We start from the raw sequence: 18642 nt of genomic DNA on the forward strand, positions 1-18642 counted from the left end.
TATGTGTCAGAGAGGTGACTATTTCTAGAGAGACGCTGCAATGACACTCTGCATCTCCATCTGGGTCATATTCATTGTGGATCATCAACAGGAACCATAGAAATACAACTAGAAACGTATACAAAGGACCCACGTCTCTCAACTGGAATTGAGAGCCATGTCCCCTCTGAACATTACATTTATATATGCAAGGTTCATCGTGCTATACCTCAGGTGTGCAGCTGCGGAAATATAGTTATTCTTCAGTCAGCCAAAGCATCCGGCTATTGCTTTTTCCTAAGAGTATCCTTAGCTAAATGTGTTTGTATTGCTTTTTTTCCTAAGAGTAGACTCAGCTAGATGTTTGTATTGCGTTTGACTGCGTTGAATACTGTGTGTAGATGCAGGGAGGTGTGGGTTTCATGACTACAGGAGTGTTTCTACATACCCAGCCTGGAAACTGCAGCCACAGATTAACAAAGGAGAATGAATGTCTTAGCCCTTTCTACAGTAGATGTCAGCACAGAGACCATGTATAGGTTGAAATGCCCTGCACTAAAATGTATGTCTCTCTAAAGCAATGCGTACTCACACACGCAACCATGTACAGTCGTAGACACACACACACACACACACACACACAAACACACACACACACGCAGCCCTGGGGCCTAATACCAGTTGTGTTTAGTTTTTTTCCTCCCTTCTCCTGGGTCGTATTCATTAGTGCACATCGTAGCAAAACGTTTTGAAACGTAAAACGAAAACAAATCTTTCTTATTGGAAAAGTTCAGGTAGTCCCTCCCTGTTTCAGTCAGTTTTCTTCCGTTTGGTGCCTAGTGAATACAACCCTGGTATAGTTAGGCTCACTCCCCTGGTGCCCCCATGAAAAAGCTCTGAGGTGACGTTTCATTTAATTTCATTCACTTTTATCATTTTTGTACAGAAGAGATTTATACATTGGGTAAGTATGGATCATAATAAACATTCTCTCAACAAGAGGTTTTCCAAATACACCAACACCATCAGATGATAGAGTAAGAATCCGTCATTTACAGAATGCAACACTACAATAAGCTTAATAAATACATGGTTGTAAACAGAGACAAACAAGAAAAATCCATTAACAGGTAAGGTCGTCCGGTGAGGCAAGCAAAAAACACAACCAAAAGATGGCACAAGAAATGAAATTGTAAAGAAATATACCATTACCCAATAATAAAATGTTAACATTTTTACTTTAAAATCCAGATTCAAGTCTTTTCAATGTGGACATGTTTCCTTTTTTCCCCCCCATGTCTGACATAAGTGTTGATTCCAAGCATAGAAATATAATGGCTATAGATTGACTATTTTAGTCATTCTATTTCTATGGTTCTAAGTACATCGTATCACCAGAGCAGGAACAAAGGGGGCATCATGTCATTACGCTACAGGTTGTGTGTTCTACAGTGCTGTCTTACTTAGGATTGCCAAACTGTAACAAAAACAAAACATCCATGGCAACACCATTAACCACCTGCGTCTATATAATGCATTCATAGAGCCTTCTTTCACACCCATAATGGACTATAAGAATGGGCTTTTCCTGGTTAAATAAAGGTTAAATAAAACATTTATTTATAAGCATTCATAACAGCTCATAACTCCTTAAATAGCCTTTATGAGACTTCATAATGCATTACTACATGTGACTCAAAGACAGTGTTACCAAATCAATAAATATAAATAAAGAAATATACAAAATCAACACAGAAACCACTTGACTTAATGGTGTGTGCTGCATTGTGCAAGTCCAGCAGGGGAGGAGGAGGAGAAGAAGTAGTAGTAGTTTTGGCAAAAATAAAAAAGCTATATAGGGGTTGAAATGACGTCATCCATATCTAGTCCTCCCCCTGAAAATGACAAATATATTGCAATATGAAATCTAAAACATAAAGCATCTGCAATTACTGTGCTACTACTTCAATTTAGTGGAATTCTTTCCAAATACCATGGATTATATGGGATTGTGTCCTCATATGAGGCATGACATGTATGGAAGAGTCTGTTAATGGTTTTGATGCTAGCAGTACAGCTATATACATATACACACATACCTATGAAGTATTCAAATATGAAAGGTAGATTTTTAAACTATGCAGGTGATAGTCAATGTCCAATGTGAAATCCCAATAAGAGAAAATTATTATAATAATGAAAAAGAACAAAGGCAAATATTGTCAAAGTGTTTGTCATTCTAGTAATCCAGACATTTGAAATAGGCAGATTGTAAAGACGTGGGATGATGATTCAGTACAACATAAAGGGCCAGATGCAGATAGCCTTAGCCAATGCAATACAAGCAGGTTTACATGTGTTGGAACACTTTAGAATACAGTCACTATTTTCATTTGACAAATATTTTTTGCAATATTTCTAATTTTGCAATACGTATAGAGTGTACGTGAATACACCCTTGTTATTTGTTTTGTGTAAAACAACATCAGTTCCATCAATAGCTCACGTCCCTTTGTACTTCAGATGAATTCAGTTTTGAAATGATGAAACCCAGAAGATATGAATGTGTGACTATATGCTAAAGTGTTACAGATATCACTGATAACTTTGAGTGTTTATGGAAGCTAAGTGAAGGTCAATGGGGTTATTCATAATCCTTAACAGCTGAGAAAAATGTACCACCTATTTCAAAACAGATTTAACAATTTGTAGATAGACTGGACAGTCTATTTGGACAGTCTTTTTGGACAGTCTATTTGTTTGGATAGAACTAAATCGCTACATGCCTCATACTCAGGATGTTAACAAGACCTACCATGTCATATTTACTGTAAATGGAAACATGGCCTACGTATATTTTATATATTATTATTATTATTATTATGTTCTTAAAGGTCAGTAGTTACTGGCTTCTTTCTGTTTTAAAAAAAGAAAAAGAGTTGGTACATTTAAAGCTGCAGTAAAGTTACATGAAGAACCCCAACAGTCTCAAACAGAAAACCACACATGTTCATATAAGTTGCCCCTATCTGAAATAGCTGGGTGTGAAGATAAAGCAGATTGATTGCAGAGAGCTTTAGTCACATCCACTCAGCACACATTCCCAGAAAGACCACACCTATTATGTTATGATGTAACATATATCTTCTAAAAATCAAGTTTCAATGGTTGCAATAGATGACGAAGAAGATTTTAAATTGAACATCTTCCTCCACTTTTTTTTTCTCTCTCTCTCTCTCTCTCTCTCTCTCTCTCTCTCTCTCTCTCTCTCTCTCTCACTCTCCATTAACAAAAGTTATCTACAAAAAGATTTCAGTTTTACTACAATACAAAAACTGAGGTCAAAAACAGCGTTTTCTACCAGTCTGGTTTCAAGGAAGACTTGAACTTTAGAAAAAAAGGTCTCTTTGAAATCCTCTCGCAAAGTATTTATTTGTCTGTCTCTCCCTATAATATCCCTCATTGGTTTTTCAGATGGTATTAGTGGACTGGGGTGACCTTGCAGTCCAGGGGTCACCTTGCAATCCATCTATCCCCCCTCTGGCTGTCCTCCCATGATGCTACAGTTGGGACTGTTCCAAGCATCTTGTGTGTTGCCCATGTGCTCAGTCTGGGAGTCAAAGAACACTTCCTGTTTACTTCCTGCATTTACAGGAAGTGGGAGGAGCTAGAGGAGAGGCAGGAGGATGAGGTTGGCCTTTTGAACTCAAGGCCACCAGGTGTCACCTCGCTCCCGATAGGCCAAATGAACCAGAAGATAAACGAAAAAAGAGGCAAGAAAGTCGACTAAAATATTCCTGAGTGCAAAAGTGTGGAGCTCCAAGGGAGGAAGTCTTGGGGGGAGGGGAGGTGGGGGGTCTGTGCCCCCATATCGCCTCCAGGTGGAGTGGAGTGAGGAGAAGACTGGGATTGAGGAGTGCAACGTGTGCTTTGGAACTCCCGATGATGCCATATCACCAACATTGTGGCGATTACTAGTATTCACCTCGTCCCTTGAGTCACCGTCGTAACGCAACAGTCTCTCTCTCGCAGTTTGGCAACCAGCGCAGTTTCTGCTATGTATCCTCCCCTTCCTCCTCTCCCTCCTCATCCTCCTCCTCCAACTCCGCCATACTTGGTTCCCTGCGTAACCCTTCACCCTCCTCCTCCTCCTCCTCTACCACCACCACCTCCTCCTCCACCTCCTCTTCCGGCTGCTCGTCCAACGGGATCTCCGTGGATTCCGAGTCCTGCGTGCAGAGCGTTTTCGAGTTACAGCTATTCTCCTCCTCTTCTGGTTGACTCCCACTGTCTTTCTCCGTGTCCGACTCACCGTCCTCTTCCAGGGTGAGCTCGAACTGGAACTTGTCCCCTCCGGGGGGACGTCCGCTGCCGTCATCGGGTTCGTCCGGGGCGGGCGAGGGGCTCTGGGGAATGGTGCTTTGGTACCACTCCCTGTTGTCCTCCAGAGTGTCCAGAATGTCCTGAGCGTCAGGGTGCACCAGATCAGCCCATGTCTCCCACAGAGGGTGGACGATGTAGTCAATGAACCCCACCTGGAGAGGGGTATGAGGAAGGAGAGGGGTGGGAGGGGGGAAGGAGAGGGGTGTGAGGGAGGAAGGAGAGGGGTGGGAGGGAGGAGAGGGGAGGAGTAGGAGGAAGGAGAGGGGAGGAGTAGGAGGAAGGAGAGGGGAGGAGTAGGAGGAAGGAGAGGGGAGAGGGAAATTAATATCAGCTTGTTGTGCTTAAATAACTTGTCTGGACCGATATTAACTTACTTTTTGTTGTGTGTGTGTTTTTTTGGTTTTACTATCCTTGTGGGGACCAGAAGTCCTGACAAGGACAGTAAAACAAGGAAAATTCAGACAAGCGGGGACATTTCGCCGGTCCCCACAAAGAAAAAGGCTATTTTAGGCTTAGCGGTTAGGTTTAGGGTCAGGGTTACAATTAGGGTTAGGTTTAGGCTTAGAGTTAGGGGTTTGGGGTTAAGGATTTTCAATTGGAATCAATTGTTTGGTCCCCACAAGAATAGTAAAACACGTGTGTGTGTGTCTACTCTATTGTATGTGTGTTTGTGCTTGTGTGTGTGTGTGTGTGTATATACTGTTTGTGTGTACTGTATTTACCTGGCTCTTCTGTACAGAGGCGTTGTGTTTGTCACACATAGGGCTGATCTCCATGCCTCTCTCCCTCTCCCTGTCCCCCTGGCTGAAGAACTCTTCCATAATGCGGTCCGTCCACTGGCGGTACAGCTGCAGGGGCTTGGTAGGGTTGCTGAGATCCGCACAATGCACCATGTTCTGGAGGACCTGAGAGTGGGTGAAGAGCGAATTAGAATTTAAAACCCCAGTCCTCACATATATACTGAACAAAAATATAAACGCAACATGTAGTTGGTCCAATGTTTCATGAGCTGAAATAAACGATTCCAGAAATGTTCCATACGCACAAAAAGCTTATTTCTCTCAAATTTTGTGCACAAATTTGTATACATCCCTGTTAGTGAGCATTTCTCCTTTGCCATGATAATTCATCCACCTGACAGGTGTGGCATATCAACAAGCTGATTAAACAGCATGATAATTACACAGGTGCACCTTGTGCTGGGGACAATAAAAGGCCACTCTAAAATGTGCAGTTTTGTCACAACACAATGCCACAGATGTTTCACGTTTTGAGGGAGTGTGCAATTGGCATGCTGACTGCAGGAATGTCCACCAGAGCTGTTGCCAGATAATTGAATGTTCATTTCTCTACCATAAGCCGCCTCCAACATCATTTAAGAGAATTTGGCTGTACGTCCAACCGGCCTCACAACTGCAGACCACGTGTAACCACGCCAGCCCAGGACCTCCACATCAGGCTTCTTCACCTGCGGTATCGTCTGAAACCAGCCACCCGGACAGCTGATGAAACTGTGGGTTTGCACAACCGAAGAATTTCTGCACAAACTATCAGAAACCATTTCTGGGAAGCTCATCTGCGTGCTCGTCATCCTCACCGGGGTCTTGACCTGACTGCAGTTCGGTGTTGTAACTGACTTCAGTGAGCAAATGCTCACTATCGATGGCCACTGTCACGGATGAATCCGGGTTTCAACTGTACCGGGCAGATGGCAGACAGCGTGTATGGCGTTGTGTGGGTGAGCAGTATGCTGATGTCAACGTTGTGAACAGAGTGCCCCATGGTGGCGGTGGGGTTATGGAATGGGCAGGCATAAGCTACGGACAACAAACACAATTGCATGTTATCGATGGCAATTTGAATGCACAGAGATGCCGTGACAAGATCCTGAGGCCCATTGTCATGCCATTCATCCGCCGGCATCATCTCATGTTTCAGCATGATAATGCACAGCCCCATGTTGCAAGGATTTGTACACAATTCCTGGAAGCTGAAAATGTCCCAGTTCTTCCATGGCCTGCATACTCACCAGACATGTCACCCATTGAGCATGTTTGGGATGTTCTGGATCGACGTGTACGACAGCGTGTTCCAGTTCCCGCCAATATCCAGCAACTTCGCACAGCCATTGAAGAGGAGTGGGACAACATTTCCCAGGCCACAATCAACAGCCTGGTCAACTCTATGCGAAGGAGATGTGTTGTGCTGCATGAGGCAAATGGTGGTCACACCAGATACTGACTGGTTTTCTAATCCACGTCCGTACTTTATTTTTTAAGGTATCTGTAATCAACAGATGAATATCTGTATTCCCAGTCATGTGAAATCCATAGATAAGGGCCTAATGAATCTTTGAAATTGTTGCATGTTGCGTTTATATTTTTGTTCAGTGTATATACACCTGCAAAAGAAGCAACAGTTAAAAGTTAAACTGCAAACCTCTGGCATCATACTGCACATAAAACATTCTGGAGAGAGAGCACTGGCGTTTCCCTCTGCCCCATGGCAACAACGCCATTGAGAAAGAGAGAAATAGATAAAGAGATGGAGGGAGGGAGACGATGAGAGGGTCAGGTAAAGATGTATTTTTGTGGTAACTAAAAATATTTCTTTTTAGAGTCAGTATACAACCTGACCGTGACATTACAAAAAGAAGACGTTGTTGCAATCAGTTTTGCCTGCAGGGTGGCTATATACAGTGGGGGAAAAAAGTATTTAGTCAGCCACCAATTGTGCAAATTCTCCCACTTAAAAAGATGAGAGAGGCCTGTCATTTTCATCATAGGTACACGTCAACTATGACAGACAAAATGAGATTATTTTTTACAGAAAATCACGTTGTAGGATTTTTAATGAATTTATTTGCAAATGATGGTGGAAAATAAGTATTTGGTCAATAACAAAAGTTTCTCAATACTTTGTTATATACCCTTTGTTGGCAATGACACAGGTCAAACGTTTCCTGTAAGTCTTCACAAGGTTTTCACACACTGTTGCTGGTATTTTGGCCCATTCCTCCATGCAGATCTCCTCTAGAGCAGGGATGTTTTGGGGCTGTCGCTGGGCAACACGGACTTTCAACTCCCTCCAAAGATGTTCTATGGGGTTGAGATCTGGAGACTGGCTAGGCCACTCCAGGACCTTGAAATGCTTCTTACGAAGCCACTCCTTCGTTGCCCGGGCGGTGTGTTTGGGATCATTGTCATGCTGAAAGACCCAGCCACGTTTCATCTTCAATGCCCTTGCTGATGGAAGGAGGTTTTCACTCAAAATCTCACGATACATGGCCCCATTCATTCTTTCCTTAACACGGATCAGTCGTCCTGGTCCCTTTGCAGAAAAACAGCCCCAAAGCATGATGCTTCCACCCCCATGCTTCACAGTAGGTATGGTGTTCTTTGGATGCAACTCAGCATTCTTTGTCCTCCAAACACGACGAGTTGAGTTTTTACCAAAAAGTTATATTTTGGTTTCATCTGACCATATGACATTCTCCCAATCCTCTTCTGGATCATCCAAATGCACTCTAGCAAACTTCAGACGGGCCTGGACATGTACTGGCTTAAGCAGGGGGACACGTCTGGCACTGCAGGATTTGAGTCCCTGGCGGCGTAGTGTGTTACTGATGGTAGGCTTTGTTACTTTGGTCCCAGCTCTCTGCAGGTCATTCACTAGGTCCCCCCGTGTGGTTCTGGGATTTTTGCTCACCGTTCTTGTGATCATTTTGACCCCACGGGGTGAGATCTTGCGTGGAGCCCCAGATCGAGGGAGATTATCAGTGGTCTTGTATGTCTTCCATTTCCTAATAATTGCTCCCACAGTTGATTTCTTCAAACCAAGCTGCTTACCTATTGCAGATTCAGTCTTCCCAGCCTGGTGCAGGTCTACAATTTTGTTTCTGGTGTCCTTTGACAGCTCTTTGGTCTTGGCCATAGTGGAGTTTGGAGTGTGACTGTTTGAGGTTGTGGACAGGTGTCTTTTATACTGATAACCAGTTCAAACAGGTGCCATTAATACAGGTAATGAGTGGAGGACAGAGGAGCCTCTTAAAGAAGAAGTTACAGGTCTGTGAGAGCCATAATTCTTGCTTGTTTGTAGGTCACCAAATACTTATTTTCCACCATAATTAGCAAATAAATTCATTAAAAATCCTACAATGTGATTTTCTGGAGAAAAAAATTCTCAATTTGTCTGTCATAGTTGACGTGTACCTATGATGAAAATTACAGGCCTCTCTCATCTTTTAAGTGGGAGAACATGCACAATTGGTGGCTGACTAAATACTTTTTTCCCCCACTGTATGTAGTAGCAGTTGCAGCCTACCTGTATTCTGTCGTTGTAGTTATCTAGTAGCAGCACTCCAGAGCTGGTGACTTTCTTGGTCTCCACCATGGTCTTCAGGTCAGCCAGGAGATTCATGTGCTTGGACATGTCAGTAGCTAGTACCTACAGAGACAAACAGTAATCTCACGTTGGATCAGTTCAATTGGGTGCTAGGCTGGAACTCACACACTCACTCATTAGATAATTCATTAATTCGTTAATCGATTCACTTGCTAAGTTAATCCATCCATCTATTTATTCAACCACCCATCCACCAATCCATCTATCCATCCACTCACCATGTCTATGACCATCTTCCTGAGGGACTGCCGTTGTTTCTTGGTCAGGTTCTGGAAGATGTCACAGTTCTCTTCCTGAAGCAGCTTGAAGCCAACAGCCAGGTGGTGGTTCTCCAGGACTGACGAGTCGTTGTACATGAGGGCCAGCTCCGAGTCTGGAGGGAAACAAACAGACAATACCAGCACATGGTTAGGAAGCTGTTTCTCTGACGACATTTGTAATATTATAGTAAGATACTTTTCCAAGGTAATATTTATTAGGTATTTATATAGAAGCATGTACATTTTGGCGAGTGTGTGTAGATTTGATCTGGTATTTCTCTTTCTACACGTTGCACATTGAATAAAGTGAATCATGTGAATAAAGTGAATAATGTAGCCAAACAAATGGCTGCTTTCCAAAAAGTTGTTTTTGTGTGTTATTGGGACAGAATGAACCCTCCTACTATAGCTCATCACAATGCCCACTGCTCCTCTGGCTAATCACAAGTCAAATATATATTTATCTCCATCTCACGGACGTACGTGTAACAGTGTTGGTTGTGTTGAGCATGAAAAACCCAGCAGCATTGCAGTTCTTGACACAAACTGGTGTGCCTGGCACCTACTACCATACCCCGTTCAAAGGCACTTAAATGTTTTGTCTTGCCCATTCACCCTCTGAATGGCACACATACACAATCCATGTCTCAATTGTCTCAAGGTTTAAAAATCCTTCTTTAACCTGTCTCCTCTCCTTCATCTACACTGATTGAAGTGGATTTAACAAGTGACATCAATAAGGGATCATAGCTTTCACCTGGATTCACCTGGTCAGTCTATATCACGGAAAGAGTGGTGTCCTTAATGTTTTGTATACTCAGTGTATGTGTACGGTACCTGTTAAATATTGGGGGCATCCTGGGATGTGGTTTTGTATGTTATTGCTGAAAGAGCGAGTTAGCTAGCATGCTCTAATTGTAATGGTTGCATTATCTCCCTGCTAATTCTGTTATTTCCATGCTACAGATGAATCTACAGCCATCAACATACTGTTGTCCTGCACATCTAATGTGCTTCCTTGTGTCTATCGTCAGAATAAACACCAATCAACTTGGATCGCTGGCTGGACAGTTAAAAACAGAACGCAAGAGAGTTGCGAAGTACGATCACATCTGTTCCACTGGTGCCGAGACCAGTCTTCTTGTCTTCACTGGACAGCTGTTACACACACACACACACACACACACACACAGACACACACACAGTCAAACACACACACACAGTCACACACACAGTCAAACACACACACACAGTCAAACACACCCACGGCTTCCAAAGGGTGGGTCCAATTCATTTGTTGCCTTGGCGGCTGGGCTAATATATGTTATGTCATATGACGATTGCATTACTGGGGAGGATTAAAATCAGTTCACTCTGCCTAGAGGACAGACAGTCCAATCCCAACATTGTATAATCTTATACTAAGAATTAGGTTTCAATAGGAATCCAATTACCCTTCATTCTATCTACAATACCATTTAGCTTGAATTGAGTTCATTTGTCTTGCAAGCCAACTATATTGTCATTATCACGCCAAACGTGTTCATGTCAATGTTCATAGGAGTTGGCTATTCAGCACATACCGATCTGGGACCAGGCTTCATGGCAGAGAATTGTATGTATTCCATGTATTCCATATATTCCATGTATTGTATGTATTGTATGTATTCCATATATTCCATGTATTCCATGTATTCTATGTATTCCATGTATTGCATGTATTCAATGTATTACATGTATTCCATGTATTCTATGTATTGCATGTATTCTACAGTACCAGTCAAAGGTTTGGACACACCTACTCATTCCAGGGTTTTTCTTTATTTTTACTATTTTCTACATTGTAGAATAATAGTGAAGACATCAAAACTATGAAATAGCACATATGGAATCATGTAGTAACAAAAAAAGTGTTAAACAAATCAAAATATATTTTATATTTGAGATTCTTCAAATAGCCACCATTTGCCTTGATGACAGCTTTAAACACAAATTCCCACCGGTCTAATGTCCATTGCTCGTGTTTCTTGGCCCAAGCAAGTCTCTTCTTCTTATTGGTGTCGTTTAGTAGTGGTTTCTTTGCAGCAATTCGACCATGAAGGCCTGATTCACACAGTCTCCTCTGAACAGTTGATGTTGAGATGTGTCTGTTACTTGAACTCTGTGAAGCATTTATTTGGGCTGCAATTTCTGAGGCTGGTAACTCTAATGAACGTATCCTCTGCAGCAGAGTTAACTCTGGGTCTTCCATTCCTGTGGCGGTCCTCATGAGAGCCAGTTTCATTATAGCGCTTGATGGTTTTTGCGACTGCACTTGAAGAACTTTCAAAGTTCTTGAAATGTTCCTTATTGACTGACCTTCATGTCTTAAAGTAATGATGGACTGTTGTTTCTCTTTGCTTATTTGAGCTGTTCTTGCCATAATATTACATTACATTTACGTCATTTAGCAGACATGGACTTGGTCTTTTACCAAATAGGGCTATCTTCTGTATACCCCCCTACCTTGTCACAACACAACTGATTGGCTGAAACGCATTAAGAAGGAAGGAAATTCCACAAATTAACTTTTAAGAAGGCACACCTGTTAAATTGAAATGTATTCCAGGTGACTACCTCATGAAGCTGGTTGAGAGAATGCCAATAGTGTGCAAAGCTGTCATCAAGGCAAAGGATGGCTATTTGAAGAATTGGTCCTCTGTAGCTCAGCTGGTAGAGCACGGCGCTTGTAACGCCAAGGTAGTGGGTTCGATCCCCGGGACCACCCATACACAAAAAATGTATGCACGCATGACTGTAAGTCGCTTTGGATAAAAGCGTCTGCTAAATGGCATATTATTATTATTATTATTAAGAATCTCAAATATAAAATATATTTTGATTTGTTTAACCCTTTTTTGGTTACTACATGATTCCATATGTGTTATTTCATAGTTTAGATGTCTTCACTATTATTCTACAATGTAGAAAATAGTACAAATAAAGAAAAACCCTTGAATGAGTAGGTGTGTCCAAACTTTTGACTGGTACTGTATGTATTCCATGTATTGAATGTATTCTATGTATTGCATGTATTCTATGTATTCCATGTATTTCATGTATTCTATTTATTCCATGTATTCTATGTATTCCATGTATTTCATGTATTCTATTTATTCCATGTATTCTATGTATTCCATGTATTTCATGTATTCTATTTATTCCATGTATTCTATGTATTCCATGTATTCTATTTATTCCATGTATTCCATGTATTTAATGTATTCTATTTATTCCATGTATTGCATGTATTCTATGTATTGCATGTATTCTGTGTATTCCATGTCACAGTACATTTTCCAACCTTCTTTATAAGATGGATTCATGACTGAGTAGCTTTGGGGCTGCTAACCCAGTCAGGGAGTGTCCGTCCGTCCACACACACACACACACACACACACACACACACACACACACACACACACACACACAGACTTGAAGTCTTGGAATGATAGAAGTCTCTGTCTCCTCTACAATGACCTCATGTAGAATCATAGCCTCCTATCTGCATGTCTACTGAGGGGGAATTCCCCGCAGTGAGATGGATCCAAGTGTGTGTGTGTGTGTGTGTGTGAGCGTCTGTCCGTCTGTCTTCTCTATATGTGTGCCAGTATGTTTGTGTGCGCACACGTGTGTGTGTGTGGGGGGGGGGGGATTAAAAGTGAGTTTATGAAATACGCCATGTGTCGGCAGCAAACCCTTCTGCCACTCACTGTGTGTGTAAAATAATCAGTCAAACCCAGAAGAGAGAAGCCCATGTTAAAACAGCCATCGACATTAGCATTGTGATAAAGGAAACAGCACTGCATGGAAGGCAGAAAAGCTCATAACTGCACAGCATTGGAAAGGCCACTTACTGGTGCTGATGAGAAACTGGTTGGAGACCCCAGGGTGGTCGACGTCATGAATAGCACTGGCAAAGATTGCAGCTAGGATTTCCAGGTCTGTGAACACAGCCTACGAAGAAAAGAGGTGGAGTAATCTACATGTGCAGCACTTCAGGACAAAAAGGTACAATCTCACCGTATGTCAAAACCAGGGTCATGTTCAAAACGGAAGAAAACAGCTTGAAACAGAGAGGGACTACCTGGACTTGCCTAATAAGAAATAGCAATTTTTGTTATCCATTGCAAAATGTTTTAAAACGTTTTCTATTGCCTGCCCTAATGAACACAACTAAGGTTACATTTAAAGGCAGTTTTAAACAAGACAATATATAAAAACTAATATAATTAGTGTATGTTTAAAACTCACAATATTAACAAAACATAAGCCAAAAAGTAAAAAGACGGGGCCATATTAACAACACTGTATCAAATTCTCCCAACAAAGGTTCCCCCCATAAAGCGACGGAGATGGTACATTCCCCTACCTCTAGAGCAGGCGTGGACAGCAGCACGTGAGTGGACTGGGTGACATCAGCAGCATGGATGTTATTGTGATAGGCTACATCGCCGTGGTAATGGTCTTCTAGAGTCATCAGGTAGGTTATAAAGGTGTCTAATGGTATTTTGAATGTTTTTAATAAATCTCTTTCCTGAAAATGTGAGAAAAATGGGACACTGTCAAAACTGGAAGTTAGAATAACGGAGCAACTGACTGCTATTCACACATACATTCACGCACGCGCACACACATAGTTAGCTGTATATATTCCAGCAAGGTAAAACAACAGTTTCTATAAAGGTTTTTATATTTGTATAAACGTCCTCACCTGGAAAATTGTATACATCATGACTGTTAAAGGCCGGTTTCCTGAAAGCTCGGTGACTTTAAAAAGATTAAGGCCCCATTTATTGATGTCCTCAAGCTCCTGAAATCAGACACCAAGTCCATTTTAGACACACCACTTTCACCCAAACACATAATTAAGAGACAGAATACAGTATATATACACTGAACACAAATATAAACGCAACATGCAACAATTTCCAAGATTTACAGTTCATATAAGGAAATCAGTCAATTGAAATTAATTCATTAGGCCCTAATCTATGGATTTCACGACTGGGAATACAGATCTGCATCTGTTGGTCACAGATACCTTCAAAAAAAAAGTATGGGCGTGGATCAGAAAACTTGTCAGTATCTGGTGTGACCACCATTTGCCTCATGCAGCGCGACACATCTCCTTCACATAGAGTTGATCAGGCTGTTGATTGTGGCCTGTGGAATGTTGTCCCAGTCCTCTTCAATGGTTGTGCGAAGTTGCTGGATATTGGTGGGAACTGGAACACGCTGTCGTACACGTCGATCCAGAGCATTCCAAACATGCTCAATGGGTGACATGTCTGGTTAGTATGCAGGCCATGGGAGAACTGGGACATTTTCAGCTTCCAGCAATTGTGTACAGATCCTTGCAACATGGGGCCGTGCATTATCATGCTAAAACATGAGGTGATGGCGGCAGATGAATAGCACGACAATGGGCTTCATGATCTCGTCACGGTACCTCTGTGCATTCAAATTCCCATCGATAAAATTCAATTGTGTTCGTTGTCCATAACTTATGCCTGTCCATACCATAACCCCACCGCCACCATGGGGCACTCTGTTCACAACGTTGACATCAGCAAACCGCTCGCCCACACGACGCCATACATGTGGTCTGCAGTTGTGAGGCAGGTTGGAAGTACTGCCAAATTCTCTAAAACGATGTTGGAGGCGGCTTATGGTTGAGAAATTAACATTCAATTCTCTGGCAAGAGCTCCTGCAGTCAGCCTGCCAATTGCACGCTCCCTTAAAACTTGAGAATTCTGTGGCATTGTGTTCTGTGACAAAACTGTACATTTTAGAGTGGCCTTTTACTGTCCCCAGCACAAGGTGCACCTGTGTAATGATCATGCTGTTTAATCAGCTTGTTGATTTGCCACACCTGTCAGGTGGATGGATTATCTTGGCAAAGGAGAAATGCTCACTAACAGGGATCTAAACAAATTTGTGCACAACATTTTAGAGAAATACGTTTTTTGTGCATATGGAACATTTCTGGGATATTTTATTTCAGCTCATGAAACATGGGACCAACACATGTTGCGTTTATATTTTTGTTTAGTATACATAAACACACATTTTCCATAACTGAAATTATATCAGGCATAAGCTGGAATTCAATCAAAACGGCATTATATGTAAATCGGCACTGTCTGTCAGTTGTTAGACTGTTAGACCTCAGTTGTCAGACTGTTAGACCTCAGTTGTCAGACTGTTAGACCTTAGTTAGACCTACCAATCAGCAAACCACTGTGGTGTAACATTACATAGGTGACCCTTTAAGGCATCCTATTACCTGGATCTCAGTAGTATCAATGTAGTCCTCATCACTGTGTGGGACATCTATTACTGCCAACTTGATCAAATCAATTTCAGCCTAAATCCCGATCGGTGATGAGTGCTAGAAGTTTAATAAGCACTAGAACATGCTCTAGCTAGCTACAACGGTGAGGGACGGTCCTATCAACAAGGATCAGTGGGATAACACCTAGAATACAAATAGAATGGCATACGATGAAGAGGCCCGGGTCAGGCTGCTCTTCACCTTGGGAAAAGTCCAGATAAAAGCCCAGCCAAAAAATTATGTAGCTGTGTAGAGGTTAAGTGCCTTGCTCAAGGGCACAACAGCAGTATTTCCTAAGGTAATACCAGATCATTCATTTACTTTATTCTGTTAAACAGAAGCATGCCATGATGATCAGACCGATCCTGTTTAACCTTCCTGGAATACACTGACTGTAAGTCGCTCAAGCTGAGAGAAGCCAAGAGCGTCTGTTAAATGACTAAAATGTCAATATAAAGTCAAAATGCTCCTTCACCGTAGCCAGTTGGTCCTCTGTGTCGGTCTTGACCCCAAAGCGGGGTATATTAGAGTTGGAGAGGCTGGTGCTGTGCTGCAGCTTCTTCACCCCACTGATCTGACACATGGGCTTGGCATTCTTCTTGTCCGTCCTCTCCTTCTGCGTCTGTGGACATGGCATCTCCACGTCATGCTGCTTGTCTGGGGGGGGAGAGAAGAAGGAAATAGATATAGGAGCATTAGACAATACACAAAGTTTTTTTTTTTTTTTGGGGGGGGGCTATTTTGTGCTTTTAGGGCCAAATTAACATCACACTGTCTCCTAATCATGTATTTTTATTCTTTATGGATCCCCAGCTAAATTAAGGCAGTTATTTACAATAAATAAAAAACATGACATTACATTTCACAACAGAATTCACTACACATTAAGTGTGTGCCCTCAGGCCACTTCTCTACTACCACATATCTACAATACAAAATCCATGTGTACGTGTGTGTATTGTGCGTATGTTATCGTGTGTGTGTGTGTGTGTGTGTGTGTGTGTGTGTGTGTGTATGCGTGTGTCTGTGCCTGTGTGTGTCTCTTCACAGTCCCCACTGTTCCATAAGGTGTATTTGTATCTGTTTTTTAAATCTGATTTTACTGCTTGCATGAGTTACTTGATGTGGAATAGAGTTCCATGTAGTCATGGCTCTATGAAGTAACGTGCGCCTCCCATAGTCTGCCCTGGACTTCGGGATTGTGAAGAGACCTCTGGTGGCATGTCTTGTGGGGTATGCATGGGTGTCTGAGCTGTGTGCTAGTAGTTTAAACAGACAGCTCTGTGCATTCAACATGTCAATATTTCTTACAAATACAAGTAGTGATGAAGTCAATCTCTCCTCTACTTTGAGCCATGTGTGATGAGGTGATTTAAAAGGAATCAGGCGCAGGAGGGTAAATCACAGAATAACAGGATTTATTCTGAACCACAGAGTTACGCAGAAATGCGTAAAAACACTCCAGTGCGCAAAACAGGCAAACTGGAAATTACAAGGCACACAGGGAATATTCCCGGCGATACAAAATACATGGAGCTCCACCGAGCTTCTCTCTCCTCCACAATAAACAATCACACACAAAGACAAGGGAGCAGAGGGAACACTTATACAGGTACTGATGAGGGTATATGAACCAGGTGTGTGTAATAAACAAGACAAAACAAATGGAATGATGAGATGAGGAGCGGCAGTGGCTAGAAGGCCGGTGACGATGAACACTGAAGCCTGCCCGAACAAAGAGAGGAGGCAGCCTCGGAGGAAGTCGTGACACCATGAGAGATTTACATGCATATTATTGATGTTAGCTCTCCGTGTACATTTAAGGGCCAGCAGTGCTGCCCTGTTCTGAGCCAATTGTAATTTTCCGAGGTCCCTCTCTGTAGCACCTGACCACACGATTGGACAGTAGTCCAGGTGCGACAAAACTAGGGCCTGTAGGACCTGCCTTGTTGATAGTGTTGTTAAGAAGGCAGAGCAACGCTTTACTATGCACAGACCTCTAGTGAGGTCAACTGGAGACTTGAGTAACGCACACTGATCTGAAGTTAGGATAGGCCCTTATTGACTATCCAACACACACATGCACGTCGCCCGTGGTAGCTTTTAATAAAACATCATTATTTTGAGGCTTTTTGGGGATTGGGAGTTTCAGTTTCAGGGGACATTTGTGGACTGAGTAATTGAGACTCTTTGCTTGTCTCTTGGAGACTGGGGACTATTTGGGGACCTTGGAGACGGGGGACTGTTTGGGGACCTTGGAGACGGGGGACTGTTTGGGGACCTTGGAGACTGAGGACTGCTTGGGAACCTTGGAGACTGGGGACTATTTGGGGACCTTGGAGACTGGGCACTATTTGGGGACCTTGGAGACTGGAGACTGTTTGGGGACCTTGGAGACTGGGGACTATTTGGGGACCTTGGAGACTGGGGACTATTTGGGGACCTTGGAGACTGGGGACTGTTTGGGGACCTTGGAGACTGGGGACTGTTTGGGGACCTTGGAGACTGGGGACTATTTGGGGACCTTGGAGACTGGGGACTATTTGGGGACCTTGGAGACTGGGGACTGTTTGGGGACCTTGGAGACTGGGGTCTGTTTGGGAACTTGGGGACCTTGGCGACTGGGGTCTGTTTGGGGACCTTGGAGACTGGGGACTGTTTGGGGACCTTGGAGACTGGGGACTGTTTGGGGACCTTGGAGACTGGGGACTGTTTGGGGATCTTGGAGACTGGGGACTGTTTGGGGACCTTGATGACTGGGGACTGTTTGGGGACCTTGGAGACTGGGGACTGTTTGGGGACCTTGGAGACTGGGGACTGTTTGGGGACCTTGGAGGATTGGTATTGTTGTTCTTGTTGTTCTTTCAGTTTATTTGTTTTGTAAATTGATTGTTTGTGCACCTGTTTGACATTTTACTGCATTGTCAGGAGCTAGTAACATAAGCATTTCGCTGCACCCGCTATAACATCTGCTAAACAGTGTACGCGACCAATAAACTTTGATTCGACTTGAACTTGTTGTTATAAGTACTGAAAATAACACAACAGCAAGGTCAGTCAGTCTTACCTAAGAAGGTGCTGGAGATGAACTCAGAGACCTGGTTCCCTGAGCGACTCATCTCAGACAGGTGAGACAGCTCCCTGTTCAACATCCTCTTGAACTGGACACAGACAGTGAGTGAGTGAGTGATTGAGAGAGAGAGAGAGAGAGAGAGAGAGAGAGAGAGAGAGAGAGAGAG

At 42.8% G+C, this 18642-nt stretch overlaps 1 protein-coding gene across 1 annotated transcript in view; it reads right to left on the reverse strand.

Annotated features, from left to right (window-relative positions):
• Positions 1–876: 876 nt before the first annotated feature.
• LOC311128043 (3',5'-cyclic-AMP phosphodiesterase 4D-like) overlaps positions 877–18642 on the reverse strand; it is a 47568-nt gene continuing 29802 nt past the window's right edge. The window contains exons 4-12 of the mRNA XM_084159990.1: positions 18471–18564; positions 15879–16060; positions 13780–13878; positions 13438–13602; positions 12923–13022; positions 8985–9139; positions 8686–8808; positions 5085–5267; positions 877–4514 (exon numbers count right to left, since the gene is read on the reverse strand). Of these exons, the coding sequence (XP_084016116.1) occupies positions 4035–4514; positions 5085–5267; positions 8686–8808; positions 8985–9139; positions 12923–13022; positions 13438–13602; positions 13780–13878; positions 15879–16060; positions 18471–18564 (1581 nt within the window). The 3' untranslated portion in view covers positions 877–4034. The remainder of the gene's footprint in view (positions 4515–5084; positions 5268–8685; positions 8809–8984; positions 9140–12922; positions 13023–13437; positions 13603–13779; positions 13879–15878; positions 16061–18470; positions 18565–18642) is intronic.

This window comes from Coregonus lavaretus (genome assembly GCF_964263955.1).
Source record: "Coregonus lavaretus genome assembly, chromosome: 4".
NCBI lineage: Eukaryota > Metazoa > Chordata > Actinopteri > Salmoniformes > Salmonidae > Coregonus > Coregonus lavaretus.